This window comes from Colletotrichum destructivum, chromosome 3, assembly GCF_034447905.1.
Source record: "Colletotrichum destructivum chromosome 3, complete sequence".
In the NCBI taxonomy this organism is placed as follows: domain Eukaryota; kingdom Fungi; phylum Ascomycota; class Sordariomycetes; order Glomerellales; family Glomerellaceae; genus Colletotrichum; species Colletotrichum destructivum.
In genome coordinates, this window is record NC_085898.1 from 926,481 (window position 1) to 953,862 (window position 27,382).

The 27,382-nt window shown below is 58.5% G+C and overlaps 9 protein-coding genes across 9 annotated transcripts; 5 read left to right on the top strand and 4 right to left on the bottom strand.

Moving 5' to 3' along the window:
* Positions 1–1,448: 1,448 nt before the first annotated feature.
* CDEST_04367 (Putative metal-dependent hydrolase, composite domain superfamily) lies at positions 1,449–3,748 on the top strand. The gene is made up of 2 exons (XM_062920526.1): positions 1,449–2,616; positions 2,700–3,748. The coding sequence occupies exons 1-2, from the start codon at positions 1,863–1,865 to the stop codon at positions 3,458–3,460; spliced, it is 1,515 nt and encodes a 504-aa protein (XP_062776577.1). The 5' UTR covers positions 1,449–1,862; the 3' UTR covers positions 3,461–3,748.
* A 441-nt stretch (positions 3,749–4,189) lies between these two features.
* On the top strand, positions 4,190–5,596 carry CDEST_04368 (Putative pyrroline-5-carboxylate reductase, 6-phosphogluconate dehydrogenase-like domain superfamily). The gene is made up of 3 exons (XM_062920527.1): positions 4,190–4,365; positions 4,466–4,978; positions 5,100–5,596. Exons 1-3 carry the CDS (start codon positions 4,326–4,328, stop codon positions 5,402–5,404), a joined length of 858 nt encoding a protein of 285 aa, XP_062776578.1. The 5' UTR covers positions 4,190–4,325; the 3' UTR covers positions 5,405–5,596.
* A 909-nt stretch (positions 5,597–6,505) lies between these two features.
* CDEST_04369 (uncharacterized protein) lies at positions 6,506–8,215 on the top strand (the record flags this gene model as incomplete). Its single annotated transcript, XM_062920528.1, has 1 exon — positions 6,506–8,215. The coding sequence occupies one exon, from the start codon at positions 6,506–6,508 to the stop codon at positions 8,213–8,215; it is 1,710 nt and encodes a 569-aa protein (XP_062776579.1).
* Positions 8,216–8,604: 389 nt separating this feature from the next.
* Positions 8,605–10,479, bottom strand: CDEST_04370 (Putative protein kinase; the record flags this gene model as incomplete). Its single annotated transcript, XM_062920529.1, has 1 exon — positions 8,605–10,479. Exon 1 carries the CDS (start codon positions 9,682–9,684, stop codon positions 8,605–8,607), a length of 1,080 nt encoding a protein of 359 aa, XP_062776580.1. The 5' UTR covers positions 9,685–10,479.
* A 3,700-nt stretch (positions 10,480–14,179) lies between these two features.
* On the top strand, positions 14,180–16,762 carry CDEST_04371 (Putative peptidase S9, prolyl oligopeptidase, catalytic domain, dipeptidylpeptidase IV). Its single transcript, XM_062920530.1, has 2 exons — positions 14,180–14,751; positions 14,842–16,762. The coding sequence occupies exons 1-2, from the start codon at positions 14,272–14,274 to the stop codon at positions 16,687–16,689; spliced, it is 2,328 nt and encodes a 775-aa protein (XP_062776581.1). The 5' UTR covers positions 14,180–14,271; the 3' UTR covers positions 16,690–16,762.
* A 186-nt stretch (positions 16,763–16,948) lies between these two features.
* Positions 16,949–18,130, bottom strand: CDEST_04372 (uncharacterized protein). Its single transcript, XM_062920531.1, has 2 exons — positions 17,779–18,130; positions 16,949–17,708 (listed from the first exon to the last, which is right to left on the bottom strand). Exons 1-2 carry the CDS (start codon positions 17,789–17,791, stop codon positions 17,128–17,130), a joined length of 594 nt encoding a protein of 197 aa, XP_062776582.1. The 5' UTR covers positions 17,792–18,130; the 3' UTR covers positions 16,949–17,127.
* A 267-nt stretch (positions 18,131–18,397) lies between these two features.
* On the top strand, positions 18,398–19,710 carry CDEST_04373 (Putative PH-like domain superfamily, protein ICln/Lot5/Saf5). The gene is made up of 2 exons (XM_062920532.1): positions 18,398–18,753; positions 18,833–19,710. The coding sequence occupies exons 1-2, from the start codon at positions 18,413–18,415 to the stop codon at positions 19,461–19,463; spliced, it is 972 nt and encodes a 323-aa protein (XP_062776583.1). The 5' UTR covers positions 18,398–18,412; the 3' UTR covers positions 19,464–19,710.
* Positions 19,711–19,853: 143 nt separating this feature from the next.
* On the bottom strand, positions 19,854–22,814 carry CDEST_04374 (uncharacterized protein; the record flags this gene model as incomplete). Its single annotated transcript, XM_062920533.1, has 1 exon — positions 19,854–22,814. One exon carries the CDS (start codon positions 22,812–22,814, stop codon positions 19,854–19,856), a length of 2,961 nt encoding a protein of 986 aa, XP_062776584.1.
* A 1,091-nt stretch (positions 22,815–23,905) lies between these two features.
* On the bottom strand, positions 23,906–25,956 carry CDEST_04375 (Putative glycoside hydrolase family 27/36, glycoside hydrolase, family 27, aldolase-type TIM barrel). The gene is made up of 3 exons (XM_062920534.1): positions 25,452–25,956; positions 25,214–25,297; positions 23,906–25,093 (listed from the first exon to the last, which is right to left on the bottom strand). Exons 1-3 carry the CDS (start codon positions 25,822–25,824, stop codon positions 24,159–24,161), a joined length of 1,392 nt encoding a protein of 463 aa, XP_062776585.1. The 5' UTR covers positions 25,825–25,956; the 3' UTR covers positions 23,906–24,158.
* Between the last annotated feature and the right edge of the window lie 1,426 nt (positions 25,957–27,382).

Consider the following 27,382-nt stretch of genomic DNA (forward strand, 5'->3'; position numbering starts at 1 on the left):
GCCGCAACGATTAGCTCGGAAGTTGATGTTATGAAAGAGCAATGCCAGTCGGAGCGTGTCCCCCCGGCCCTTCCAAGCGGACTCTGGCGGTTCCGAACCACGAAGTGGCTGCCGTCGCGCGACCGCGTCCGCCATCTCTGGGCAGCAAGATCACCCCAGGGGCGGTTTGTCAACGTCAACTGGCGTCCCGGTCAGGCCGTTCTGGCGGACGAGATGTCTTTGGCTCTCTTCCGCGTGGAAGTTGAATGATGGGCCGTCGGGTTCGTCTCCTTTGTCTGGGCTTACCCCATGAGTGTAAGTGAGGGCGGTCTCTGCACCCCCCTGAGGCAGAGGGGGCATATTGTTGAGATCTTTGGAGCCGTCCCCTTATGTCGGCGCAAACTGATCATTCCAATCCATCACCTTGTCGGACTCCAGACGGGTACATTCATCAAAATCAAAACTTGTTGTCGATTTTTGGGACCGAAGCGACAGAGAGGGTCAAAACACATACGATGATGCGTGCATGTATTTCCGTGATTCCGTAAATCCGTCGCTCCCGATTGCAGGTTGACCGAATGTGGGGTTGAATTGCCCACTCTAAGGAGCGATATGAGCGGTCAGAGGTGAGCAAGTGTAATACAATAGCTAGCAAATAGCTGCCATTTGCGTAGGAGAACAATGTGAGGTGGTTTTACGTTTTGGTTGCTTTTGGGTAGTGATGACCGAGGATAACATAACAATACAGGTCTGCGTTTGGACGATGAGATGCTAAGATTTGGCTGGCATCCCAAAAGGACGTGGACAACATAGAAATATAGAGTGAGAAACACTTCGAACGACGAGTGAGAAGGCTCCAACACAGAGCTTCTAGAAACCGGTTGCACGCGCAATGACCCTTGTCCCGGCACTGCCGAATTAGAATCTGGAGAAGCCACTAGCCACAGGGCCGGGCCCGGAGACCGGGGATCGGAGTGGGTCCTGCAAAGATGCCGAAGTAGCGCGGAGGCAAAGTCTGAGCCCAAGTTTTCATCTTTGGGCTTCCGGATCTGTCACCACCTGCTATTCCATTGGCTAGTCAAGGATCTCTCTATCTCTCTCTATCTCTCTCTATCTCAATGTGCGTGTGTCTGTCTTCTTAATGGTAGATAGATGTGAATACGAAAAACAAGTCCTCTTCAGTCAGCGCTAACGATTGCGGGGGCAATCTAAGAGACTTCTGTCCAAGGCGGAGCTAGAACCGGACAGGGAAAGCAGGCAATATCCATCACGTATGAGCCCACAACCTTGGAAAATGGGACAAACCCACCTTCGAGGGAACCGTCGGGTTAAAAGCAAAGCCGAAGCCGCGGCGTCGCGAAGCACGAAGCCTGGCCCCACGACCCATGCTCCACGATCCATGCTCCACGCGATAGTGGTTCGGGCTCTCGACGTCCCTATGACGGCATGTCCAGTACACCTTTCGCCGAGCCACGCCAGCGAAAGTCAGAAGCATCCAAGAGCCTGCCCTGCTGCCATTGGGTCGATCCGGCATGCACGATGGAGCGCACTCGTTCGCGTTGGCGGATCTCACATCAGAACAGTCAGACGAGAGTCAGACGATAGTCAGCATCCTCCTCCATCCCTCCAGTAACACCAGGAACCCACAACGGATTCCACCTCTTGGGGGGCGGAGGGGTGCCAAGCTGAACTTTTCCAGGTCAACATGTCAGCGGATGAGAGGGATTTTGGACGCGAGCTAGACGCGATGCGACTCTGGCCGTTTTCTGAATGGCTATATAAGCCCCGGCCCGGGAAGCTCGGCCTGTTTCTATGTCTGCCAACCTATAAGTGAGAGAACAGACATCCAAGACGGCCTGATTCAACCTTTGTCTACATCCGCCATGCATTCCTTCACGTTGGCAGCGGCCCTCACGGCCACGGCCAGCCTGGCAAGCGCATCCTCGGTCCTCCTCCGCGGCGGCACCATCGTCGCCTTCGACGCGGACACCAACGCCCTCAACGTCGTCCGCAACGGCTCGCTCCTCATCACGGACGACCGCATCACGTCCATCTTCACGGCAGACCAGCCCTTACCCCGGACGTCCAACGACACCGAGGTCGTCGACGCGACGGACAAGATCATCACGCCCGGCTTCGTCGACACCCACCGCCACGGCTGGCAGACGGCCTTCAAGACCATCGCCTCCAACACGTCGCTGGCCGAGTACTTCACCCGCTACGGCGAGTTCGCCGCCGCGGGGCTGCTGAGCGCCGACGACGTCTACATCGGTCAGCTCGCCGGCCTGTACGAGGCGCTCAACGCCGGCGTCACCACGACGCTGGACCACGCCCACCACACCTGGTCCGACGAGACCTCCGAGGCCGGGCTGAGGGGGAGCATCGACAGCGGCGCGCGCGTGTTCTGGTCGTACGCGTTCCACAACGTCACCAACTACACCGTGTCGGAGCAGCTCGACAACTTTAGGGACATCGCCACCAGGGCCGAGTTCGACGGCACCGCGACCAGCCTGGGCATCGCCTGCGACTTCTTCGGCCCGGACCCCGTTCTCGCCGATGTCAACGCCGTCGTCGACCTCGCCAAGGAGTTCAACGTCTCCGTGATCACGACTCACAGCCTGCAGGGGCAGTGGGGATGTAAGTCTTTCTTGCTCCTGAGCCACCAGCCACCGACCTTGGATTCGTCGTGTTTGTGTAACTACTGACATCACATGCTTCAGACACCAACAGCCCCGAGGACCTCCACGCCATCGGCGCCCTTAACATCAGCATCCCCATCGTCTTCTCCCACGCCTCGTTCCTGACCTACCGAGGCGCCTCCCTCCTCCGCTCCACGAACCAGTACATCTCCATCACGCCCGAATCGGAGATGCATTACGGCCACACGCACCCGCACAGCCACCTCATCCAGGACCAGGGCTCCCTGGGCGTCGACACCCACTTCACCTTCTCCACCGACATCCTCACACAGGCCCGTCTCTGGCTGCAGAGCACCCGCCGCCTGCTCTACCAACAGGTGCTCCAGCACTGGCGCGTGCCCACCAGCACGCCCATGACCGCCGACCAGGCCTTCCTCCTCGCCACGCGCAACGGCGGCCTCGCCCTGCGCCGCCCGGATCTGGGCGTCATCGCCGAGGGCGCCAAGGCTGACGTCATCGTCTGGGACGGCGGCAGCCCCGCGCTGCTTGGCTGGGTCGACCCCGTGGCCGCCGTGATCCTGCACGCCAGCGTCGGCGACGTCGAGCACGTGCTCGTCGACGGCAAGTTCGTCAAGAGAGACCGCGCGCTCGTGGCGCCCGGCTACGCGGGCGTCAGGACGCGGTTCCTGGAGAGCGCGCGCAAGATCCAGCAGACGTGGAGGGACATCCCGTTCCCTGTTCTCGAGGGGGTGTTCAGCGGGTCTGGCGCGCCGTACGAGGCGCCGTTGTCGGTCGACGTCGTGACTGGTGACGAGACTGGATATGGCGACATTCATGTGTAGATGATGGTTGGGGGAGGGGATTCCATTGCTTTAGACATGACGAAGATCAACTGCCATCAGTTGAGGCAAGGCCGGCCGTTTGTGGCTCGAAGTCTTTTTCTTTCTCTCCAATTTCTCTTTCGGCGTAAGCCGCATCGATATTCCTCCTGACAGGATATGACAGCGTAGCACTTTAGAAAGACGGGCGTCACTTTAACTTTAATAACTATTGGGAGTAAAAGGATAATTACAGGCAATAGTAGAATTAATTCGTTCGAGACAAAAACAGCGCCAGCGTTGCATGGATCTGTCGAGGCTTTTATCTTTCTTGTCTTTTTGTCCTAGATGATTTGCTAGCTACATGTTGCGATGATTCAGAGCACAAATCATTCACAGAATTCTTATTGTTTTAGTTCCAAGTCTGAGTATAAAAGCGAAATTCCCCATCCCTAGCCAGCAGCACTCTTTGAGGGGATGCAGCTTACTACCACCCTCCGTAATTCTAGTTTTTTGTATTACAAAACAAGCATCTTCCCTAGCATTGGTGTTGACTAAGAACCATGTTTCGCCTCTTAAACAGGACTCAAGTTAAGGTCTCTTGTGTGTGAAAATAGGCAGTTTGATTGTCGCAACTCAACAACACCAAACTCCGGGCCTTCGGGAATTGTCACCGTTCGGCATTTAAACTCGTCGGTGCCCGCCAAAGTTGTGGGTCCGAGACCGGCGCCATTGTTTCCGAGCTGAGTCAAACCTGTCAAACATCTTCCGAGTGGCTACGCACACACACTCTCTCTCACATGTTATATCAAGCCTAGAGGCACTCACTCACAGCGTGTTATTGAAATCTCACCCATCCAAGCCAACTCACATATACACACTTTCCACAATGGCGCCTACTCTCGAGTCCAGCAAGATCGCCTTCATCGGTACGTGGTCACAGCAACAACAACTACATCATCTTCTTCATCATCCGTGCCCCTCTCTCTCCACCAAGAATTCACACTAAACGCGGGGTAATCGTGCCAGGCGGCGGCAACATGGCCGCGGCCATCATCGGAGGCCTGGTCGCCAAGGGCATCGACAAGCAGAACGTCATCGTCTCGGAGCCGTGGGACGTGAACCGCGAGAAGATGGCCGCCCTCGGCGTCCGGACGACCACCTCCAACGCCGAGGCCTTCGCCGGCGCCGACATCGCCATCCTGGCCGTCAAGCCCCAGGTCGCCAAGGCCGTCTGCAACGAGCTCGGCGCCGCTGCCTCCGGGCGCGACACCGTCCCCGTCGTCGTCTCCATCGCCGCCGGCATCACCCTCGAGGCCCTGCGGAAGTGGCTGGCCCTCGACGACGGCCGCACGCCCCACGTCGTGCGCGTCATGCCCAACACGCCCGCCCTCGTCGGCGAGGGCGCCTCGGGCCTATTCGCCGCCCCCGACGTCACCGACGACGAGAAGAAGCTGACCGAGGCGCTCATGGCGAGCGTCAGCAAGGCCACCGAGTGGGTCGACAAGGAGGAGCTGATTGACGTCGTCACTGGCTTGTCGGGTATGTAGAGTCGCCCGGGATTCACGAGCTTAGTTGCCTGCCTGCCTGCCTGCCTGCGCTGCCCGTGACAGAAGAGAAGAAAGGACGGCCAATACTAACTAACCCTGAACCCGCCTTGCAGGATCCGGCCCCGCCTACTTCTTCGCCATGGTCGAGCACCTCATCTCCAGCGCCGTCGGTCTCGGCCTCTCGCCCGAGCAGGCGAAGCGCCTGGCCGCCCAGACCTGCCTCGGCGCCGGCAAGATGCTCGTCGAGTCGCCCGAGGCGCCCGGCCAGCTGCGCAAGAACGTCACCAGCCCCAACGGCACGACGCACGCCGCGCTGCAGAGCTTCGAGGCGTCCGGCTTCCAGGACATTGTCGACAAGGCCGTCAAGGCTGCGACGTCCCGCGGCGAGGAGCTCGGAAAGACGCTGGGCAACCAGTAGATTCTTCATTGACTGGCTGTTAGTCTCAGAGCAAGCAAGATCTGGGACGTTTCAACGATACGTCGATTGGAAAATCGGGAAATCAAAAGTAACAAAAGTAAAAATGGCACCAAATAGAAGTGCATACATGAAATTAAAGGAATGGCTTTGACCAAGTTTTTCGCTTTGACTTGAACATGATGATATCGAAACGTCTGCAACTTGACTGATATCAATCAGTCTCAAGCCAACCAACGTATGCATACAGATACCATACATCTCCAACCATATCAGTGTCTTAACAAGACTGAACATTGTTCGCCGCTCGACTCATCATGGACTGCCCTCAGTGCTGTCGCAAACAGTACATCCACTTCGCCGGCCTGGCCCCTATCCAGAGTCTCAACAACCAGCGCCTGGCTTGCTATTCTTCGGTCGAACGGAAACATCGTCTGCAATCTGATGTTTGCAGACCAAAAAAGCACCGCCCCTCTGCAACGGCTTCCATGAAGCCATCGATCGGCTCATCTTCCTCGTCGGCGCCAGCTGAAGGTCACTAGCCTGCACCTGCAATGCTTTTTTCGTCATGGCCCAGATTGAGGGCCGCAAGATCGGCTGTTGGTACGCCGAGGAGACTCAGCCAATTTCGTTCGGCTTCCGTGACTTTGATGGGCATCGAAGATTCTGATTCAAGCGCTTGTTAGTGAGGCCGCGGCCTGCTGGGCCTTTCTTTTGGGTTGATGTCATGTCTCATGATGACCTCTGGTAGCCAAACTCGCGGTAGATTGCCAGTAGAAGACACAAGATACAGGATAAGCGCTAGCCAATCCCAGCACTCACAAATTGGGTTTCTTGGTATTCCTGACGTGCAGTTCGACGCGCAGCTTTTCGGGCGGCTACGGTTAGGGCGGTAATTCGTTGGCCAATGGCTCCAACACACTCGACCAGGTTGATGGTCTGACAACGGGCCCCCCCTTGCTTTAGCTTCTCTTCATGACTTGTCAGCCCAGGACATTTTTGGGGTTTAAAATCACGGTAAATGTGAGCGCGCTCGCGGTGCTTCCCGTCAATTTTTGTTCGACTGCTGTATATTGTCTCATTCTCTTCATCTTCTTATCAGTTATGGCCCTGGAGGGCGTTACAGCACCCAGGCCGGACCGTCTCTTCGTGCGGCATGGCACCTTCAGCTACCAAACGACTCTGAACGAGCCCAACGATCCCGCCTTCGATGGCCCAACAAGACTCCTCGACCCCGGCCCTGACAAAGTCGGAAAGAACACCGATCTCAACCAGGTCCTTCTCCGCAGGCTGCTGGAGCGTCATGGGATCGACTCCTCGAGGGCCATGCTGGCTATGAGAACCTCGCTGCGGCTCTGGGAGCCCACCGATGTCGAGCCAGTGCTTCGCCAACTGACACTGCGCGGGCGCAATCACAATCCGTGTGGTCCGGAGCTGAGTCGGTATCCAGGCGAATCCGGTACCGGCAAGCTGCTAAGGCTCGTCCCGGAGCTGGGTCGATACGTCAAGGCCCCAGCTACCCTCGTCCGCCAGTCTATCCAGCAACAAGCTGCCCTTTGCGTAAACCGCGATGGTAAATTCCAGGTGATGAAGTCGGGGTATTCGGTCATGTCTCACGCCTGGGAAGAGACCATGGGGTGGAGCGATCCACAGGGCTCCGGGAAGCTCGACTCCAGCGCGAGGAAGAAGGGAATTTATAAATCCCACTTCGCAAAGTTTTTCAACCGCTGTGGCGCAACATGGCTATGGGTAGACGCTCTCGCGATGCCGGAGATCTTCGAGGACATGGACCCCGCGCAAAAGACCGAGGCCGAGTTCCTCCGCATCGGTGTCATCAACAACATAGCCTCGATATTTCGACAGGCGGATAAGGTCGTTGTGCTGGACACTCTCGCCTTGCAACTGTCCACCGGCAGCCTCATCGATGTCGCTGTCGTTCTATCCCTGGGTCGCTGGATCAGAAGAATGTGGACCGTGGCGGAGGCACGACTGGGGAAAAAGGTGTTCGTCAAGACAGCAGACGGAGAGGCGGATTTGGATGAAATTGTATCGTTGTTGGAAGAGGAAGCGGTTGAGCTCGGCTACCGATTTGGTGGTTTGTTGAGGACTTTGTCGATATTACGTAGGAAACCTACCGCCGGAGCCACGGCAGAGCTATCTGACCTGGTCAAGGCCTACAGGCACACCCATACTGAAGACGCTGTCGACAGGGTGAGGGCAGCTTTCCCGCTCTTGGGGCTCATGTGGGGAGCCGGATGGAGCCAAGAAGAGGGCATGCTGCACCTGATCAGACAGATGCCCACCGAATCGGTGTTTCTCGCCCAGCTCTACGGCGAACGAGGACTTCCCGGGCCCTACCACGCGATGCCTTCTGTTCTGAATCAGCTCTGTGGCCATATGCACCCGGGCTCCGGGCTACAGTTCACAGAAGCCGGCGTCGCAGGACGGCGGAGATGCGCGAGGGTGTTTTCGTTCTCTTATCACATGGGCGCCGGGACCCAGAAGGATCCGATGGCGGCCGTCGTCGTCGCCGTCGCGGGTGCCGCGAAGTGGGAGATCGAGGTCCAGGTCCTGACGGACCACGATGCGGCACAACTCGAAAGGGCCGCAAGACACGGCGTCCTGAGGCTCCTCTTTCCGGAGGATGGGGAGCTATTCAACTTCCTACTCGTCAGTGACAACGGGACAGTTTCTTCGGACGAAGTGGGACAAACAGCTGTCAGTGGTGCGGTGCTCGGCTCTGGACTTTGTGCCCTGGGCGAAAAGGACTCATGTCGCCTTCAAGCGCAAACCGCAACTTGGATACTCTCGTAATTTTTACTATCTGTGTCTTTCTATTTATGTAGAGGTTTACTGTCAGTCGCTTTGGGAACTGTATTATCTATGTTTAAGTAACATCTGGCACAATACCAAGTTCGATTTGCCTCAAACCCGAATGCTGTTTTGTACTTTCTTCATGCGGGTCGGACTCGGTGTGAATCACCTTACACTGTGCCCAATGAAGTCGTTGAATGTTGAACATAAATCCCTCGATGAAAACACCAATGATTTGATGCCTGTCAGCGTTGTTACACGTGCTGTGAAGAATACCTTTCGATGATGAAGATTATTCGAATGTCTCGGACTAGAACTTATAATTCTGTGCTGGAATTTATCTTTGTTATACACTTGTCTAAGAATATACATCACCACAGCCCCGTTACCTAAACTTGTCTCCGCCAAAACGCCACGACCTCGTCTAACTCGGGTCTGTTGTTCGGGTCCCTCTCAATGTACCGCATCACCATGTCCTTCCACTCCTCCGGCACGTCCCTCGCCGCCGATGTCCACCGGGCCCGATCGGCGGACTGCTCGACCTGCTCAAGCAGCATCCACATCGTCCTGCCGAGGCTGAAGACCTCGGCCAGCTCCGCAGCCCGCGGGCACGTCGTCTTCCACTCCGGGAGGACATTCCAGTCCGGGAACCCCCACTTCTGGTTCCTGCGCGGCCCGCCCACGTGGGGCGTGTAGATGATCCTCGGCCTGCCGCCGCCGCCGCCGCCGCCGCTGCCGTCGACAGCGGTGCCGGGGCGCGACTCCTCCTCGGCCTCTTGATCGACGGTGATCTCGGGCGGGTGTGTGAACATGGAGAAGCCGCTCTGCTCCCAGTCGATGAGGCGCAGGTTGTTATCGTCATCGACAAGGATGTTGCCAGGCTTGAGGTCCATGTGGAAGCTCTCGGCGACCTGGTGTGTGTGCTGGATCGCCAGGGCCATCTGGTAGCACCACTTGGCCTTGAGCTTGGCCGGGAGGCGCCGGCCCGCCCTGTTCGCGCGCATGATCTGCTCATCGAGCGAGTCCTTCTCCATGGCGGGCTGCAGGAAGCCGCATATGCGGTGCTTGTTGTCGCAGTCCTGCACGACGACGAGAATCCTGGGACAGGGCATGATGTTCGGGTGGGGCGGGAGGGCGTGCAGGGTGCGGATCTCGTGGAGGAGCGTCTTCTCTTGATGTTCTCTGAAGTCTCTGCCGTCTCTCTTGTAACTCTCGAAGTCGATGCCTTTGAAGACGAATCTCGACGTCGGGCATATACCGGAGGACCTTCTCGTGACGACCCTCGCGCCCGTCTTTCCCGGTAGCGAGCCGATGGTTGTGAGGTCGGCCATGTCCACGGTCTCGAATTTCGCAGGTCGCCCATTCTTGCCGATACTGGAGACGAACTTGTCATAAGGAGTGAGCTGATGAATGTAGTCCTCCAGAATGGACCACCTCCTCGGTGTTCGGGTTACGTTTTCTCTCGCCATTGCTTCCTCTGCTACTTAGTCGTTGTCGGAGTTTCTTACGGGAACTGTGTGCTTCAAGACAACGTCGAGAACCCAGAAAAACGGTGTCCCTTATCTAGTTCGCTCGAGAGACAGTGAGTCAACCCGCAGAGCTCTGGCTTTGAGTGAGTTCGTGAAGCAAACGGCGGCATGTGGCTACCCGGGCAGTGAATTACCTTCAAACCATGATCAGCAACTGTGATTGGATGTCAAGCAGAGGCCCGCAGCGTCCAAGAGAGTACCGTCCCATCAGAGAACAACACCATGTCAGGCCTCTCTTTTCTTCTTCTGCCGAATTGAGAAAAGGTCCCTGTCGAGGATGGTGCAAGGAGGAAGCGCCCAGCGCGAGCGGGTGTGGTGGATGACGGGAGGTCTGCAGCGGGTGCGCTCGGGGCACCTTACGCCTCTCTGAATCGAGAATGCCAATATGGTGAGAAGACTCGCGGATGGGGGAACAGTTCAGACTGCATCTTCGGAGACTTTCGAAGAGAGAAACCGCGCCAGGGAAACAAATATCCCCAAGCCCTGCGTCAAGTCTCAGTCCGGCTTGGACTGTGGGACAGCCGTCAACGATGTCTCGCCGGACCAGGCTTGCGCTGTTGCCGGTCATTTGACCGAGGGTGAGAGGTGAGGCGGGCGTGAGATGATATCACGAACGCCGTCATCCGCAAAGGGCGTCGACCCGGGTGTATACGCGGGCAGGATGCATGCCACCAGGCGGACGGTGATTGGTGGCATCCCGCAAGGTTGACAGGGCCGTCTGAGCTCACATACGATATCTGACAGACACATAGTCGAAGTGGCATCACTGGATGGGTGTCTGGCGGGAAGGGTACGGCCCATTAGCGGGAATCAGATATCACGGAATCAATGCCTGCGCTCCGTCGAAAGGGGGGGGGGGAGGGGGAGAGAAGACACACACATTCCCCAGGGCCCAGAACGCCAAATGCCACGCCATGGCCTGACGAAGAGGGAAAAAAAGGTGACAGGTGAAAGGTGACATGTTCCATGCAGACGGCAGATCGGGTAAACTGCTGTAGACGGCGCCCAGAACGGTTTAGCCATGCGTGCCCTTTTCTGCAGAGTGGCAGCCATGGACGTGTGACGTAAGACAGGGAATTGAGACAAGAGAAACGCTAGGTTGCTGTAGGTCTTTGGCGAGGGGAATCCAGGTGAGCAGCGAAAAGCCGAGAGCGAAAGGCTGTCGATCATGCTTGATGGGGGTCGAGATCCGAACTGTCATTGGGAGGTCCCGAGGTTCGACAACGACCAGGGTTCGGATTTATTGACCTGTGCCGCAGGAGTGCCTGGACGGCCGACAAGGATGGCTGGCGTCTTGTGTTTTTCTTTCTCGCCGTTCCGGAACGACGGTTGGCAGCCCGGATTCTTTCGGCTGAACACACAAACGTTTTTGGAGGGGGGGGAAGGGAGGAGACTATTAACGCTGTCTCAGGTTTTGTGCCTGCGGGCGTCCTAGAGTGCGAGGGAATGTGGTGCGTGTACTTGAGATATCATTGAAACGGGTTTGAAGGACAAACGGTTCATGATATGATTGACATGATTGCAGTTGCATCGCAGGTCAGATCCGAAATTGATGCTTGGACAATGGTGCTCCCATGGGGCGATAGGCGATGTCCAATCGTAGATGACCCGGGTTTCCCCCCCTCGTCGATCCTCTCACCCAAAGCGGCGATGTGATGGCCCAGCAGGGAGGCCCCTCGACCAAAGTGTGGTCCGGGGAAGCACCATCCCTGGCTTCCGTGATGGTGGGGGGGGGAGAGAACTCTTGGCCTCGGGTTCGTACTCGACGATGTCTCACAGAGATCCCCCCAGCAGGAAGCAAGCAACCGCACAGGTTACACGGATTCGAAAAAAATGAAGACTGAGCGCCTGGGCTGTGTTGCTGGGCCCGTTTGCTTGCTAAGTTGTCTCGAAAGAGGGAGGCGGCGACGCATATGTCTAAAGCCTTTAGTTGCTGAGAAGCGTACCACAGCGAAATGGGACGCAAGAAACGGCAACTGTGGCGAGAGACATGTCTCTCCATAGTGTGGGGGGGCTGTATTTCTTGGTCCTGGTCCTGGCCAAGGGGACTCAGGCCGGATTCCCATTAATCTTCAACCTCAGCCCATGTTTCTTCAATGGCGTTGGAAGTTCTGGTAGCAGGACGGCTGAAAAGCAATCTCAACTGCCGTCAAAGCTTCTTCGCCGGATTCCGAAGCATATTCCATTCTGGGGAGTAAGCTGAGGACAATGTCTGGAACATGACAAATGTGTAAAACATTTGAACGGGGGCCCATGGCACCATCCTGTTCCCTCAGCCCTTCCACCATTCCAATTCTACGAGTGGGGAGTTTTTCCAGTGGCGCGCAAATTACGACGAGGTCGCTACATGTTCTTTAAACGCGAGGTTATGGATCCTTGTGTCACATTCCCCAGACGTTGCATATGTTGTATTGAATTTCGAAACAGCGCGAGATAATGAGGCTAGAAAATATTGGTTGCCTCAATATCACTGCCGTACCTCACTAGGCTGTTTAAAAAAGGAGAGACAAGAGAGATCTTCTCTCGGGGGTCCATAAGTGGAAATGATATGAAAGTACCCAGCGCTCGGTCCTGGAAATCTTTCCCTACCTAGGAAACAAGCAGGGGTCTCGGCTTGTGCTTGTGCCTATTCGGGTTTTAATCTTTTCTTTCTCTCTCTCGTAGCTTTTTGTTTCTTCGGTTTGCACCATCATCTTGCTAATCTCGAGTTCCGATTCTAGATTAGCATCTTTCCAGTGGGACAATCGTTGATGACGTGATCAGGAAGCTCGGGAGAATGTACTGCCTTGGCAAAACATGCCAGTAGGTTGCGCGAAAGGACCACTGAGCCCATTCGATAACAGGATGAAAGGACGCAACTAAACCTGCGTGCTTCAGCTTTAAAAAAAATTACAAAAAGAAAACTCGAAGCATACAACCTCCTCCTTCCTGGACTTACTAACACGCAGAAGTACGTTGTTGCTTCCACAGAAAGGCCAACCGCATTGAGCGTCTTGACAGGTCCACAATGGCTCAGGGCAACAACTCACGCCGGAGAACCAGTCGTTGGCGACGAGGCAGTTCTAGGAGGATTATTACCAGTAGTTGGAGATATCAGTATAGAACTCTGTTGGTACAGATTTAATACTACTAGAGGTGATTCTGGAACCATCTCCATTTTGCAATCTGCAGCCGCTCTTCTTCGACTAGCCGGCCTACCCTGCCTTTTGATACAAAATTTACGACATGCTTAGCCAATCTGACATTAAACCGAGTCAGTGATTGAACTTCTGTGAGAAATTTCAAGAGTGTGTAAAGAGAATGTGGAAAATCGAATTGATAAGAGAAGGGGAGGCAGGAATCCAGAACTTTTTGGACGTTCGTGGTATTGCCAAATTGATAGTTGTGGGTTGGGATAATGGCCCATAAATATTTGGTTGAAATGAGCTCGGAGCCGATGGGACTGGCTGAACTCGCAAGGGGATTTTACTCGGACATGGCGGGAGAGTGATGGTGATTTAAAGACATATTTGTCAAGAGAGTCCATGAAGTCTGTCTCACATGAGTTGTGCTGAGCTTGTTGGTGAGTGAGCCCCACTCAGTGAGTGAGCTCCAGTGGGTGAGAGTGAGAATCAGTGAGTAAGAATCAGCGAGTGAGATAAGCAGACAAGAAGTAAGTTGAGCCGACCCAATCTGCACAACACTATGATGCAAGGGAAACTGAGCGGTATTTGAGAGGCGACAAATCCTTCGCCGCGTGTTCCGAATCCTCCCGTCGCCAAATACCGACGCCATGTCCTCGGCGATGGGGTGGCCGGACTCAGAGAACGGCTCTTGACCGATCCTCCCCCGGCGTCCTACGCCTGAGATGATCCACCGAGCCGTCACACTTGCTCCGGTTCAAATGTAACCTTCCCGAAAAGGAAGTCTTGGCTTCGCTTCCTCACCTTGTGTTTTTCTTTATTTCCTCTCCGCTTCACTCCCCAACAGCAACTACCAACCGATGACCCTCTCGGAGGTCTCCATGTCGTCAATTCCGGGTCTTGGTATGGACAGCCATCAGGCCAACTCGGGCAGGTCGTTGTCGGACCCATGAAGTTCGTCTGCTCCAACAATTTAAGCCTCAACCACTCACAACAGCCGCCGAGACCGATGGACGGCAAGAGGACATGAACAGATGAGCCAGGGCCGATGAAGCTCCATCATGCGCTCTTGGCATCCGAACACAAGATGCAATCACCGACTCCAACTGAACAACAAGCACTGGGCCGGTGAGCCGTCGTACCGTCCCACTGCAACGCCAGCCCGCATGGTTGATTGCGTCGTCGATTGCATGGATTTGCATGGTCTTCGTCCGACCCCTCTTGAGAGAAGGCAAAGGCAGAGACAAGATAGAGCTATAAAGTTATGGGCTGCTCCTCTCGCAGCCATCTTCGCCCGCGTCTCTTCCGATTCCCGTCTCCGTCTCCCCGCTCCCGTCCTCTCTTGCGCCAGGGATTCCCTGACAAACACCAGTGAGCAGACGCAAACCCCACGCAGACTTCAGAGATGGCTCGCCAGCTCCTCCAAGCCGTCACCGCGGCCCTGCTGCTGCGCGCGACCGCCGCCATCGACCCGCCTCGCCCACCACACCAGCCCGTAGGTGGCGGCGACCGTATCGTGACGTGGAACGAGACCGTCGTCTCCCCGCAATTCGGCGCCAGCTCCCGGTCTGTCAGTTGGCTGTCGGGCGCCCAGGACGGGAGCTTCATCTCTGTCTCTAACAAAAGCCTCGTCATCGAGAATATCATTTCGGGCGCCACCGAGACCTTTGTGGCCGCCGACAAGATCCCCGACTACGCCGAGTACTGGATCCGCCCTGATCTGAAAAAGGTCCTCTTCGCCACCAACTCCACGAAGCAGTACCGCTACTCGTACTTTGCCGACTACTCCATCCTCGACGTCGAGTCCGGCCTGCTGGAGCCCTTGGTCAAGGACCAGGTGGGCGATATTCAGTACGCCGAGTTTGCCCCCGTCGGCGATGCCATTGTAAGTCTTGCCAACTTTCCTCCACTGCACCAGTCCAAATCCACTCCAGACCCAGAACCAAAACCAGAACCACTACTCACACTCGTCCAGGCCTTCGTGCGCAACAACAACCTGTTCCTCAGCAGGAATGGTTCCATCTCTCAGATCACAGACGACGGCGGCCCCGACTTGTTCCACGGCGTGCCTGACTGGGTCTACGAGGAAGAGATCTTCGGCGACAGAAGCACGCTGTGGTTTTCCCCTGACGGCGAGTACCTGGCCTATCTGAGCTTCAACGAGACGGGCGTCGACACCTTCACCATCCCCTACTTCATGGACAATCAGAAGATTGCGCCGCCCTACCCCGTCGAGCTGGACCTGCGCTACCCCAAGGTCGGCAGCAAGAACCCGACCGTCGCGCTGACGCTCCTCGACCTCGCCACCCAGGAGACGACACCCGTCGCCATTGAAGCGTTCCCTGCCGACGACCTCGTCGTTGGCGAGGTCAAGTGGCTGACCACGGGCCATTCCAGCGTTGTCTACCGCGCCTTCAACCGCGTCCAGGACCGGGAGAAGCTTGTCCGCGTCGATGTCGAGGGCTACGCCTCCAAGGTCATCCGGGAGCGTGACGGCTCCGACGGATGGCTCGACAACAACTTGGCCATCCAGTACATCGGTTCCCTCCAGAACTCCACCGACGCCTACTTCCTCGACTTCTCGGACGAGTCCGGCTGGAACCACCTCTACCTCTACCCGGTCAACGGCGGCAGCCCCATCGCGCTGACCAGCGGGGAGTGGGAGGTCTCGGCCGTGCTCAAGGTCGACACGAAGCGACAACTCATCTACTACCTCTCCACTGAGCACCACAGCACCGAGCGCCACCTTTACTCCGTCTCGTATCCGTCCGGCCGCAAGAAGGCCCTCGTCGACGACACTGTCGCCGGATTCTGGAGCGCCTCCTTCTCCTCCTCGGCCGGCTACTACATCCTGACTTACCAGGGCCCCAACGTCCCCTACCAGGAGCTCTACGCCGTCAACTCGACCCAACCCATCCGGACCGTCACGAGCAACGAGGCCCTTGTCGCCCGCCTACAGGAGTACAAGCTGCCCAACATCACGTATTTCGAGCTCGAGCACCCCGACGGCTACACCCTCAACGTCATGCAGCGCTTGCCCGCCAATTTCGACCCCTCCAAGAAGTACCCGGCCCTCTTCACCCCCTACGGCGGGCCCGGCGCCCAGGAGGTGACGAAGCGCTACCAGTCCATCAACTGGCGCGCTTTCATCGCCTCCAACCCGGAGCTCGAGTACATCACATACACCGTCGACAACCGCGGCACGGGCTTCAAGGGCCGCGCTTTCCGGTCGACCGTCGCCGGCCACCTCGGCCGCCTCGAGCCCCTCGACCAGATCTGGGCCGCCAAGGAGCTGGCGGCGCGCAACGCCTTTGTCGACGCCGGCAAGATCGGCATCTTTGGCTGGTCCTACGGCGGCTACCTCGCCGCCAAGGTCCTCGAGGCCGACTCGGGCGTCTTCTCGTCGGGCCTCATCGTCGCCCCCGTCAGCGACTGGCGCTTCTACGACTCGCTGTACACAGAGCGCTACATGAAGACGCTGGAGGCGAACGAGGAGGGGTACAATGAGACGGCCGTCCGCAAGCCCGACGGCTTCAAGAACCTGGCGGGCGAGTTCACCATCCTCCACGGCACCGGCGACGACAACGTCCACTACCAGAACGCCGCCGCCCTCATCGATTTGCTCGTCGGCGCCGGCGTGCCGCAGTCCAAGATGAACTGGCTGACCTTCACCGACAGCGACCACAACATCGTGTACAATGGCGCCAGCATCTGGCTGTACAAGTACCTGACGGAGGCCCTCTTCCGGGAGAAGCACCGCTCGGGCGACAAGCTGGTGCACCAATGGAGCAAGAAGAGCGCCGGGGACGTGTTTGACTTTTGAGTCATCGTAGGATAGTGGGTGTTTCCCTCGTCACCGTTGAAGTGTCCGTGAATATATTGTTAGAAAATAATATTTATCCAACCAAGGAGAGTCGATCGAAGGTGCGTGACAGTTATTGACTGAGCCTTGCAATGCTGTGAGATGTCTTGATGCCTTGGGAGATTGACATCCGCGTGGCTGTCTAAGTGGTTCATCATCCGGGGGCCAGAATCGAAACCGGGAAGTGACATTTAGGCTCTCGGCTTTGATATGGACAGCCAAGAAAAAAGAAAGATTGATTCAATCAGCAAGAGAGCTCTGGTAAAGTCCGATCTATCGTAAGAGAAGCGCGGAGAATGTATAAGTCCCAGAACGGAAAATAGCGCAGTGTGCCCAACGCCAGTAGTAGCAGAATGCCAATAAACAGATAAACAGCCCCCCCTCCCACATGCGCTCGCTCTATTTCATGCTCAAACCTCCAAACACGCGGTCCAGCTCCGCCCCCTGGTCGTTCAACGGCATCTCGCTCGTCCCCGCCACCGCCGATGTATCTCTCGCCGCCGCCGCCGCCGCCGCCTCCTCGACCTCGGACCCTCCGCCGCCGGCCCTCTCTGGCTCTAGGATGCGCGCCTCGCTGTCCAGCCACCCGGGCGCGACCCTCCTCTTCTCGGCGAGCTCGCGCTCCTGTATCCTGGTCTCCAGCGCGCGCAGGTCGCGTTCGGCGTCCTCCTGCATCTTGGTGATGTGCGCCTGCAGCGCGCGGCACGAGGCGATGATGTCGTCTGGGTGCGCGGCGTGGCCGGACTGCGAGATGACGTATTTGGGCTTATTGTTGGAAGATCCGTCGCCGCCGCCGCCGCCACCGTTGTTCCCCCCCGCCGCGGCTGCCGCGTCGTCCGTCACGGCTGCTGGGACACCCGTCGCGGAGGGTGGCAGGGCCGAGGGCATGGCCTTGTAGTTGTATGAGAGCGTCGTGGCGGCGGGGAGCGAGATAAAGGGGGAGACGGTCAGGGGGACCTGCTCGAGGAGCGGGTGGGAGCCTGGGCGGTGTCGGTCAGTATCATGGCCTTTACCGACGAGGGTGAAGGATGGGGGAAAAGCAGTACGTACGGTTGTTATACATGATGGAGAAAAGGCTATGCCTTCTTGGTATGTACGCGTCAGTGGGCAAAGGAGAGAGACGACAGAGAGACGGAATCAGAGAGAGAAACGAGAGGACGGGACCAAACACGCCGCTTCGAAGGCCGTACAAGCTCGGTTCAGTTTGTAGCAGAAGTCTTTCGCAATTTAAGAGTTGCCTAAGGCTCGGAAGGTCCGAAAGCGAAGAGAATGAAGTGGCAGATGCGAAGGATCCCGTCGTCCCCGCGACGCACAGTGGGTGAGTAAGTGAGTGAGTGAGTGAAGTCGGCAGTACGTGAGAACCCCGTTGGCAGATCGAAGATGCGGCAGGGTGACATTGGTGGTGTTCGTGGGGAATATCGGCGGGGAAGCTCGCTGCTTAGTCCAGGGCTCAGACGCCTCCGAGCGCAATTAGTGCATTTAGCGCAAGCAGTGGGGACAATGACCTCCTATCCGACCAAAGATGAATTCACCGCCTTCCCTATCCTGATAAAACATCCTTATGTCAGCTGGACCTAGGTTGCCTGGCACAAGGGACTTCAAACACATCACGTGGTGATAGCGATAAGAGCTTTACTTTCTCCAGCTTCAAGACACACCCCAAATCTCCCCCCCTTCCCCCACCATGAGCGGCTTAACAGCACAACACAAGCAGAGTCCCTTGCAGGACCTCTTTCACATCATCACCATGTTGCCCACGACAATCCGCTCTCCACCTTCTCTCGGAGACTTTATCCCCATCGAGGAGCATCAGGCGCAAACCCCCGAGACCTTCTTCGGCGGAAAGCCCGTCCTGCACTTCCACCTCGACGGCGCAAAGGCTTGGATCCCGGCCTCGCAGAAGGGCAGCTTGGCCGTCTTCCCTGCGGATGTCGCGACCGCTGCCTCTGCCCCTGAGGGCGCCACGTTGAGAGAGCTCTCCGAGGAGCTGGTCGAGCAGCTGGTTTCCGTCTTTGTCACGTCAGAGTAAGCCCGTCCTCCCCGCACCGTCGTTCACCCCCTCCGAAGCGTCATTCGATGACTCCCGCTGACACCCTTCGCACAGGAACTTCACCGTCTTCTCCGCTGCACAAGGCGCGGGTGTCGAGATCCCCTATCCCTCCATTTCCATCCACGCGGTAAAGCAAGTCGGCACCACCGCCGAGGGAACCCCTCTCCAGGCCATCTGGATGCAGCTGCAGCTCGCCGACGGCGGCGACGGCGACGACGACTTCGAGACGATCGACCTGACCCTCGTCCCGGCCCTGGCGGCCGGCAGCCCCCAGGCCGATGTCCAGAAGTTCTACGACGCCATCTCGGCCTGCTCCGACCTGCATCCCGACCCTGTCGACGAGGAGGACGAGGACGAGGACGGCCGCATCGTCTTCGAGGGCGAGCGCGAGCATGAGCCCGTCGAGGGCTATACCGGGGTCCTGTACGGCGCTCACGACGGCGGCCTGCCCCCGGCGTTCCCAGGCAGCGCCGGCTGGATCACGGCGGAGAACGTGCACGAGCACTTTGATGCCGACGGCAACTGGATCGGCCAGAACGGCGCTGAGGAGGATGGAGAGGCGGATGCGGAAGGAGGGGAGCTGGGCGAGGGCGCCGGGCGTGTTCGAGGACACGATGAGGTCAACGGCGGCGTGAACGGTCACGACGACCCCGACAACAAGCGTCCGCGCGTGGGCGAGTCATGACCTGTGTGGACAGGACAGTGGGCGTAGAAGAAAAGAACTGACGAGGAACGACTTGATACCATGGATAAGGCCCGGGTTCAATAAAAAAAAACCGAGGTAGGGACACGGCATTTTCGGCTACTCGTCTCTTAGGAGGCCTTCGATCACATTGTGGCTGATGAGGCGCCGACGGGCTTTCGACCAGCTGCTCCACGACTTGTCTGAATATATTTGATATGAGTGATTGTGACATCTGTCAGGTGGCTAATGATCTACGAGATATTACAATGACGCCGTACTCGACTTAAGAAGAGCCCTCGGCCCAGAAACACTACCCGCTTGTTGCAGCATCTCGAATCGTTAAAGTGTCGCCAGGGGACAAAGGAAAATAAAATGGTATCAGGGGAAAACTCAAATCCTCGTGCTCGGGCTGCGCCTCTTGGTTCCAGCAGCCGCAGGACTCTTCGGGGAGCTCAGTGAACGAGCGTCTTTGCGATATATGTCCAACACGGCCGTGCTGTCATAAACACCTTTGCGTTTGCTGGCCTTCTCCAAGTGTTTTTGGTCCCCCCCGTCGATATGGGCCGTTCTCCGCCGCGTGGGACTGTCTGTCGCCGCGTTCGTCTCCCCCGGTGATCCTCTCCCGGCCCTTCTGGGTGTCAGGACGAGTGGTCGTGGCCCCCTGATCAGCGAGCCCTCTCTCGCCTCCGCCTCCTTCTCCTCGACCGCTACCCGCAGCGAATCGAGGTGCTTGTTAGTCCCCGGCCGCCCCTTGAGCACGGCGATGGAGTTCCTGGCCGACCGGATGGACGAGCGCGTGCTCCGCCTCGACTTCGGACTCGCGCCCAGGGAGAGGTAGTTCTGACGGCCTATCTTGCTCACGCGGCTGTTGCTCCTGTCCGGGCTGAAGCCGCCGCCGCGCAGGTTCGGAAGCGTCGGGCTCTCCGGGTCCGACACGGAGGAGCCGGCGCTGAAGGTGCTCATTTGACTGTTCATCCGTCGGAGCTGCGCTACGGTCGACTGGAGCCCCATGACGGCGAAGTCCCGGTGAGACGAGTTTCGCTTAGGCGAGGCGGCCGGCTTCAGCACGATGGAGGGGTATTCAGAGCTGGAGAGCACGCGGTTTTCCTTGATCTGCGGCTGTCGGGAAAGCGCGCGGTCTCGGATCGGACTGGCCATGCCGCGTCTCTTGTGCCGCCGGGGCGTGGGAGACCCGGTCGAAAGGTCGGGGCTGGGCAAAGGCCTCCGTGTCGGCGAGGTCGGCGTACGGGATCCCGAACCGCTGCGTGTTGTCGGAGGGGTGCGGCCGCGCAGTAGCGATTCAGGACTGCCCATTACCACGGCTTCGCGGTTCGGCGACCCCTGGCCTGGCCTCAGGTTCAGAGGCGGCGGCAGGACGGTACCCTTCTGGCCGAACGTCAGCCTGTTGTTGTTGTTGTTGTTGTTGTTGCTGTTGTTTCCGGGCTTCGGCGGTCGACCGTTGTCCTCGGGAGACGTGCCCGCGGTGGCCTGCATGCTGCCGACGCTCGTGCTTGAGACGAGGAACACTGGCTTCATTGACGTGACGCTCTTGGGCTGGACAGTCTCGGGAGACGGGGCCATGTCTGACGGGTACATCGTGAGCGCGTCATGCGTCTGGCTCTGGCCGGCGGCGACGCTGCCGCGCTTCACCACGTCCAGCGGCCTCGGCACCGGCGAGTTGCTGGCGGATCTCGAATGGAAGGGAGCGTAGACGATCGTCTCCTTTATCACGTCCTGCTCGGGCGGCGTGAGGCGTCGCAACGGCGGCAGACTGGACGACTGGCGCTTCGGGCTCCTCAGGGGCACCTCCGGCGGCCCCGGCGTCACGAACGGGTCGCATATTTGCGTGTCGATGACGAGGCCCCTTGGTTTCCGTCCGCGGACGATACCCTCCGGCTTTCTCGTGCCGCCCGTCTTGCTGTCGTCCTCCGGTTCATTGACGCTGTACAGGGTCGAGAGTGATGACGAGGCGTCGCTGCCGGGCGACTCTACCGACTCGCCGTTCTCGGTGGGCTTTGTCGGGGAGTTGCTGTCCGACCGCCTGCTCGGGCTCGAAAGCCCCGTGGGCTGGGTGTGCTCGACCTCGGGGGTCGTCTCGCCAAACAAGCTGTCTGCGTCGGAGTTGGCGGAACACTGCGAGATATTTCGCTTGTGTTGGTGCGCCGGGGTCGCCGCGAGCATCGGGACGGCGATCATACGCTTCGACGGACTGGGCGTGCGGGCGGCCATAATGCGTTGGGCATCCGAGTCCAACGCGTGGCCGACGTGTGTGATCATCTGGCTCTTCACGGAGGACTGCGACCTGGCCGGGGACTGGTTCTTCTCAGGCGAGAGGGACCTGGTGGACGACTGGGCCTTGGCTGGAGAATGCGATTTGGTTGGCGACACCTGCTGGGTCTTGATGCTCGATCCCGCCGACGCCGACGCTGCCCGCTGCCGGGTTGCCGGCCTGCTGTTGCTGGGCGTTCCGTTCTGCAGCCTCTCTTCCGTGGACCGCAGGATCTCAGCGAGGTCCGACTCGGTCGTCTTGTGCCGCAGCCGCTGCAACGGCACCGGACGCTGACCTGGAGGTCCCGGCGGCCCCTGCTGAAAGCTCTGCGGGCCCGGGGGCACGCCGCCTCTCGCGGCGGCGGCCAATTTCTCGGCGAGCTCGTACGAGGCCGTCCGCGGCAACGGCATCCGCGGGGCGTGACTGCGCTGCGCAGGCAGGCTGACGGGACGGGGTTGCTGGAGCGGGTAGTTGGTGTGGTCGTGCCGGAAGTCGCCGTCCTCCTTGTGCCCGTGGTGGCCGAACAGGTCCGGCAGCGTTGGCGTGCGGAGAATGAAGCTGTCTCGGATGCTCAGCCTCTTGCCGTCGCTCTGCACCCGCGGCCCGTGGATGGCGTCCTCGTCGATCCAGCTGTTGTTCCTCCGGATGTGCCCGCCGCGCTGGTACCTGCCAGCGTCCTCGTCGTGGCCTCCGCCGCTGCCGAATGTCGTGCCCCGCGGCAACATGAGGGACGAGAGCGAGCGGTATGGCTTGCCCTGGATCTCGGCCATGTCGGCGTACGTCTCGCCGGGCTTCTGCTTCGTCAGGCGGCGCGGGCGCGGCAGCGGGCTGGGCGTGCGGATCGAGCCGCCTTCCGATTCGAGGTCGAGTCTGACGCCCGGCGTCGCGGAGCGGGTGCGGGCTACGGAGCGGTGGCGACGGCCGGCGAGGGCGATGAGGAGGTAGGCGAGGCATATGAAGAGGAGCACGCCGCCCCCGATGGCGACGGCGAGGAGGATAGGCAACGTCATCACGCCGCCGCCGCCACCGCCGCCGCTTCCTCCCTCAGAATCTTCGCGGGCGAACAGGAACAGGCGCGACATGACACGATGGGGTAGGCAGGATAAGGGGGTTGGTCGTGATCAGGCGGCTAGCTGCCTCACGTCCGAAGCGGCGATCGAGGTGGTATCCAAGAGACTACGGCGGTATTCGGGGCGATGAGACCACGGCCAGGATCTCTCATGGTGTAAGGGGGGGGCCGATGATGGTTGTCAGTCGCTGTCGGCCTTCACCCTGCTTCCTCCAGACTGCTGTGTAAGTGTTTCGCTGGGTGTGAATGTGCGTGTGTGTGTATGTATTGGAGTAGGGATCTGAGTAAGAGGAGAGGCTCAAGAGTATGGCAAAGGAAAGACGTCTCAGGAAGGCAGCTCGGTCAACTGGTAGTGTGTGTGTATGTAAACAAACCGGGGAAGAATGGAAACCAATACAGGAAACGTGGGATCAGATTCAAGCGAGGGTTGAGAAGAGAGGCAGCAGCAGCAGCAGCAGCAGCAGCAGCAGCAGCAGTAGCATCAGCATCAGCGGCAACAACATCAACAGCACGGCCGTGGTAATATCACAAGACCCGAGATGAAGGCGATTCCTAGGCCGCGTACGAGACGGAAGGATGGCTGGCTCCATTGCCCACAAGGGCCCTGCTATCATCTATTTTCCCGCGCGACCCGCCGCCCGTGACGATGGTTCTGGGTTTGTTTAGTTGGCAGGAAACGCCCCGGCGATGGCGGGTGGTCTCAGGCTAATCTGGCTGCGTGGAATGGGTTGCCATCCCCCCGTCACCCCAGGGAATGCATTCCAATGGAAGGCCCAGAAAAGGGAGAGAGAGCCGCGTGCGTCCACAGGCCGATTTCCCCCCCCTCCGCAATTTCCTTGGAGGATAGAGAACCACAGAAAAAAGACCGGGAAGGAATATGGTACCAAGGGGCGAGGGAACGTGATGTAATATGAATTTGCGAGCTGGGCGGGGGGCGCGCGTGGCGAGGGATCATGGGAATAGCCTCAACGGGGAAGGGGGTTGGACTGGTCTGGCATGCGGACGGGCTGTTTTCATCAAAATGAGAGATGAAGTTGCGTTGCTGGCTGAGCTGGGGGGTGGTGGTGGTAAAGAGACCAGAACAATATTGACACTTTTATTATTGTTACTTTACTATTGACTGACATCCCACTCGGAAAATCCGGTACTTCTTCGTCTTCTCGAACGGGGAAGGGGTTGGGGTGTGTGGTCTGTCCATTTAGACTATTGACAATGACAGCTGAAGTATTTCATCCCTTGCATCCAGGGGGGGCGGTGGTTGGAGTCTCCACGAGCTCTGTCCCCCGTGACCGGTTTACCATTCGGTCTATTCCCCCCATCCCATGCCATCCCAAACCCTCCACGGCCAAAACCCGTCTCACGCACGCGCCGGTCTGGGTACGCACTTGACCTCATTGATCCTCAACGCCGCCGTGTCGTGGCTCTTGAGCTCGACCTTGACCTCGCCCTCGAACACGCCCAGGTCCTCGCCCGTCCACATGTCGTGCACGGCGTACCTCTTCCCAGCCTTCAAGCCCGGCACGTCCGCGAACGCGATCGCCTTCTCCTCCGTGCCCGCCAGCGTGTTGAGCACGAACACGTGTGTTCCCTCGACCGACTCGCCGGCCCAGAACTCAGCCGGGTGGGTCAAGTTCCACGCCCCGTCCGGGTTAATGCCCCACTTATACGGCTGCGCCGCCCCGGCGAACACCGGGTCCTGGTTGAACGCCACGAGCTCGCGGTTCGCCAGGATCGCCAGGATCTCGGGCCGGATCCCCTCGAGCTTCGTCCCGATGATCAGCGGGCTCTTGAGCGCCGCCCAGAACGCGAAGTGGCTCCGGCTCTCCTCGTACGTCAGGTTGCCGTTGCCGACCTCGAGCATGTCCCAGTCGCCGTGGCCCCAGAAGCCGTTGACGTCCGGCCCACTCCAGAAGGCAGCGTGGTTGAGGATCGGCATCAGGCCCCACGACCACTGGTGCTGGCCGTACCACTCCGGGTAGATGTCCCCCCACATGCGCCAGCTGTGGCCCGTCTCGTTGCCCCAGGCCTCGACGTGCGCGTGGCCCCAGGCGCAGAGGGAGTACTGGATCGTGCGCTCCTGTGCGAGCAGCGCGTCGCGCATGAGCCGGTACCGCTCCGCCGTCACCGACGTGGACCAGTCGTACCCTGCCGGCGCGGGTTTGCCCGTCTTGGAGTTGACCGGGTCGCCGTTGTCCTGGTTCTCATTGGGGGGCCCGCCGAGCCAGAGCTCGGGCACGTATTTCCAGTCGTCGAACCACTCCTTGGGCACGTTGCAGTTGTCGTATTTGAGGTCTGCCATGGGGGTAAGTTCAGTAACGGGTCCTAGTAATTAGGTAAAGCCCAGGGAGTCGAAGCAAGGGGTAAATGTGAGAGGGATGAATATGATGAGTGACCATGTGGTGACCAACTTACAGTCGATACCCCATTTCGCAAACGTCGCGGCGTCAATCTCCTCGTAACCTAACGATCCCTCGAATCCGCCGCAGGTGGATGTTCCTGTAATGATCATGTCAGAGCGTTGCCGCAAGACTAAACACTAGACCACACAGCATTCTCTCTCTCTCTCTCTCTCTCTCTCTCTCTTTCTCTTTCACACACACACACACACACACGTTCTTCATGGTATCGGTTACGTAACGGACAAACTCACCGGCGTCGCTGTAGATCCCGACTTTCAACCCCATCGCGTGGATCCGGTCTGCCACGTACTTGATGCCCCGCGGGAACTTGACCGCGTCCACCACGATCTCCTTGGTCGCGTTGTCGCGCCGCAGCACCTTGTCGCTCCAGCAGTCGTCGATGTTGACGTACTCGTACCCGAGGTCCTTGAGCCCGTAATCCACCATGTGCTGCGCCACCGTCAGGAACACCGTCTCGTTGATGTCGCAGCCGTACTCGTTCCACGAATTCCACCCCAGCGCGGGGAGGCGTCCCGTCACGCCGTCGCGGCTCACCAGCGCCGCCGCCGTCCGCGACAGGCCGAGGCCCGCGAGGGAGGCCGGCAGGAGGTGTGCGGAGCGCATCGCGAAGAGGTCGGCGGGGAGGGGTCTGTGGCAGGTCTACTTAAAGGGAGATGGTTGTCCCTGGTTATCACCGCCGTTCTTTGGACTCTCGATTACCGAAGTGGACTTGGCCGGCGGCTTGATAGAGAGGCTGAGCCGGTGGGATGGGAATCTTGAGGGTTAGACGCCGGGTGGAGGGGTTCATATAGACAACCGCATGTCGGGGATGCATGCGCATGTACGACATCATCTCCATCCGCCCAAGATCCCATCCCATCCGGCGGCCGGCCCCTCAGTAGCATCGAGCCGAAATTAGATGGAAATGCAACCTACCCCAAGCTCATCCCAGTCCCACTGCTGGGCGTGGACCGACACGCATGCGGTGGCGAGGCACAAGAGGACAGCGCTCGCCGCCATGTTCCCCTCACGACGCATCTCGTAGACCAGGCTCTCTCGTTCGTTCAACGTTCAAGGGTCTTAAGCTTTGTCTTCGTAAGAGAAATACCCCACACTCTCTCTATGGTTGCTCACGTCGGCCCTCAGATGTTACATGGAAGGGAACCGGTATTAGTTCGACTGAGGGTTATTCACAAGTGAAAGATAAAAATATAGAGAGAGGATCGATAAACAGGCCCAGCATTAACCGTGAAGGGGGTCTAGGCTGCAGGACGTAAGTGAGGGGTCGAATGGCCAGTCTCTTTCCGTGAGGAGAACCTGCGCAAGGGGCAAAGGGCGGAATGCTCGTCAATTGTTGGTGGGCAAGCTGCGTGCGAGGCGAGGCGTGTCGTATCCAGGAGAAATGCAACGCCATGAGCGGCGAGGCCCCGGATGCGCGGAGGATCACCGTCCGAGGAACGATGGAGAACACTTGCATGATCATGATGAGGGGAAAACCTGGAGCTTTCCAACCGTCGCCTTCTTTGTCTCCCGGCCCCCCCTGCCCGTGTCCCACCTCCTCATCCGACCGATCGCCTTCGCCGGGCCACTCCGGGCGCGGCCACCCTCCAACATGGGGTAAACAAATAGCATTGCTGCCTTGGTGGACGGCACAACGGCCCTGGCCCTTTCTCGACCTTGGAGGGGCTGGCTTTAATGCGTCGGGATCGGGGTCGGCGTCCTGCTTCCATGGCGTCGGGAATGGCACCGTGTGATTCGATCACTCTCGAGAACAGCATATGCAGGTGTCAAACCGCGTGGCCGTTGGCAAAAAGTGGATTCATCCGCATGCGGTCTGGAGTTGGCGGCCAGCAACGCCGTCAATGCGGGGGACCGTTTGGCGGAGAAGTGGCGGAATATCCTCTCGGATGCTTGACCCAACGACATCGCTTGCAGATTGGCTGGCCGAACGGGGAACAGACAAGCAGTTGGGCGAGAGTCACACTCGGATGGCTGCCCGTCAAAGTGAGACGGATCGTGGTTGAAACAACAGGATATAGGTACGGCATACAGAGTACATGTCAGGGGTTAGAGGAAACATTAGCCAGCACACAATACAAACAAGGCCCACATCTCCGAGTGTTCACGTTCATATACGGACGAGAGCATGCAGTTGGATGGCACTGGAAGGACAACGACTGGA

Excerpts from the sequence above, each read along its gene's own strand:
- CDEST_04367 (XM_062920526.1), top strand. The coding sequence starts at position 1,863 with ATGCATTCCTTCACGTTGGCAGCGGCCCTCACGGCCACGGCCAGCCTG. Across the intron at positions 2,617-2,699 it reads CCTGCAGGGGCAGTGGGGAT|ACACCAACAGCCCCGAGGAC; the intron begins GTAAGTCTTTCT and ends CACATGCTTCAG.
- CDEST_04368 (XM_062920527.1), top strand. The coding sequence starts at position 4,326 with ATGGCGCCTACTCTCGAGTCCAGCAAGATCGCCTTCATCG. Across the intron at positions 4,366-4,465 it reads CAGCAAGATCGCCTTCATCG|GCGGCGGCAACATGGCCGCG; the intron begins GTACGTGGTCAC and ends TAATCGTGCCAG. Across the intron at positions 4,979-5,099 it reads CGTCGTCACTGGCTTGTCGG|GATCCGGCCCCGCCTACTTC; the intron begins GTATGTAGAGTC and ends CCCGCCTTGCAG.
- CDEST_04371 (XM_062920530.1), top strand. The coding sequence starts at position 14,272 with ATGGCTCGCCAGCTCCTCCAAGCCGTCACCGCGGCCCTGCTGCTGCGC. Across the intron at positions 14,752-14,841 it reads CCCCCGTCGGCGATGCCATT|GCCTTCGTGCGCAACAACAA; the intron begins GTAAGTCTTGCC and ends ACACTCGTCCAG.
- CDEST_04373 (XM_062920532.1), top strand. The coding sequence starts at position 18,413 with ATGAGCGGCTTAACAGCACAACACAAGCAGAGTCCCTTGCAGGACCTC. Across the intron at positions 18,754-18,832 it reads TCCGTCTTTGTCACGTCAGA|GAACTTCACCGTCTTCTCCG; the intron begins GTAAGCCCGTCC and ends CCCTTCGCACAG.
- CDEST_04375 (XM_062920534.1), bottom strand. The coding sequence starts at position 25,824 with ATGCGCTCCGCACACCTCCTGCCGGCCTCCCTCGCGGGCCTCGGCCTG. Across the intron at positions 25,298-25,451 it reads CGGGATCTACAGCGACGCCG|GAACATCCACCTGCGGCGGA; the intron begins GTGAGTTTGTCC and ends TGATCATTACAG. Across the intron at positions 25,094-25,213 it reads TGCGAAATGGGGTATCGACT|ACCTCAAATACGACAACTGC; the intron begins GTAAGTTGGTCA and ends CCCCCATGGCAG.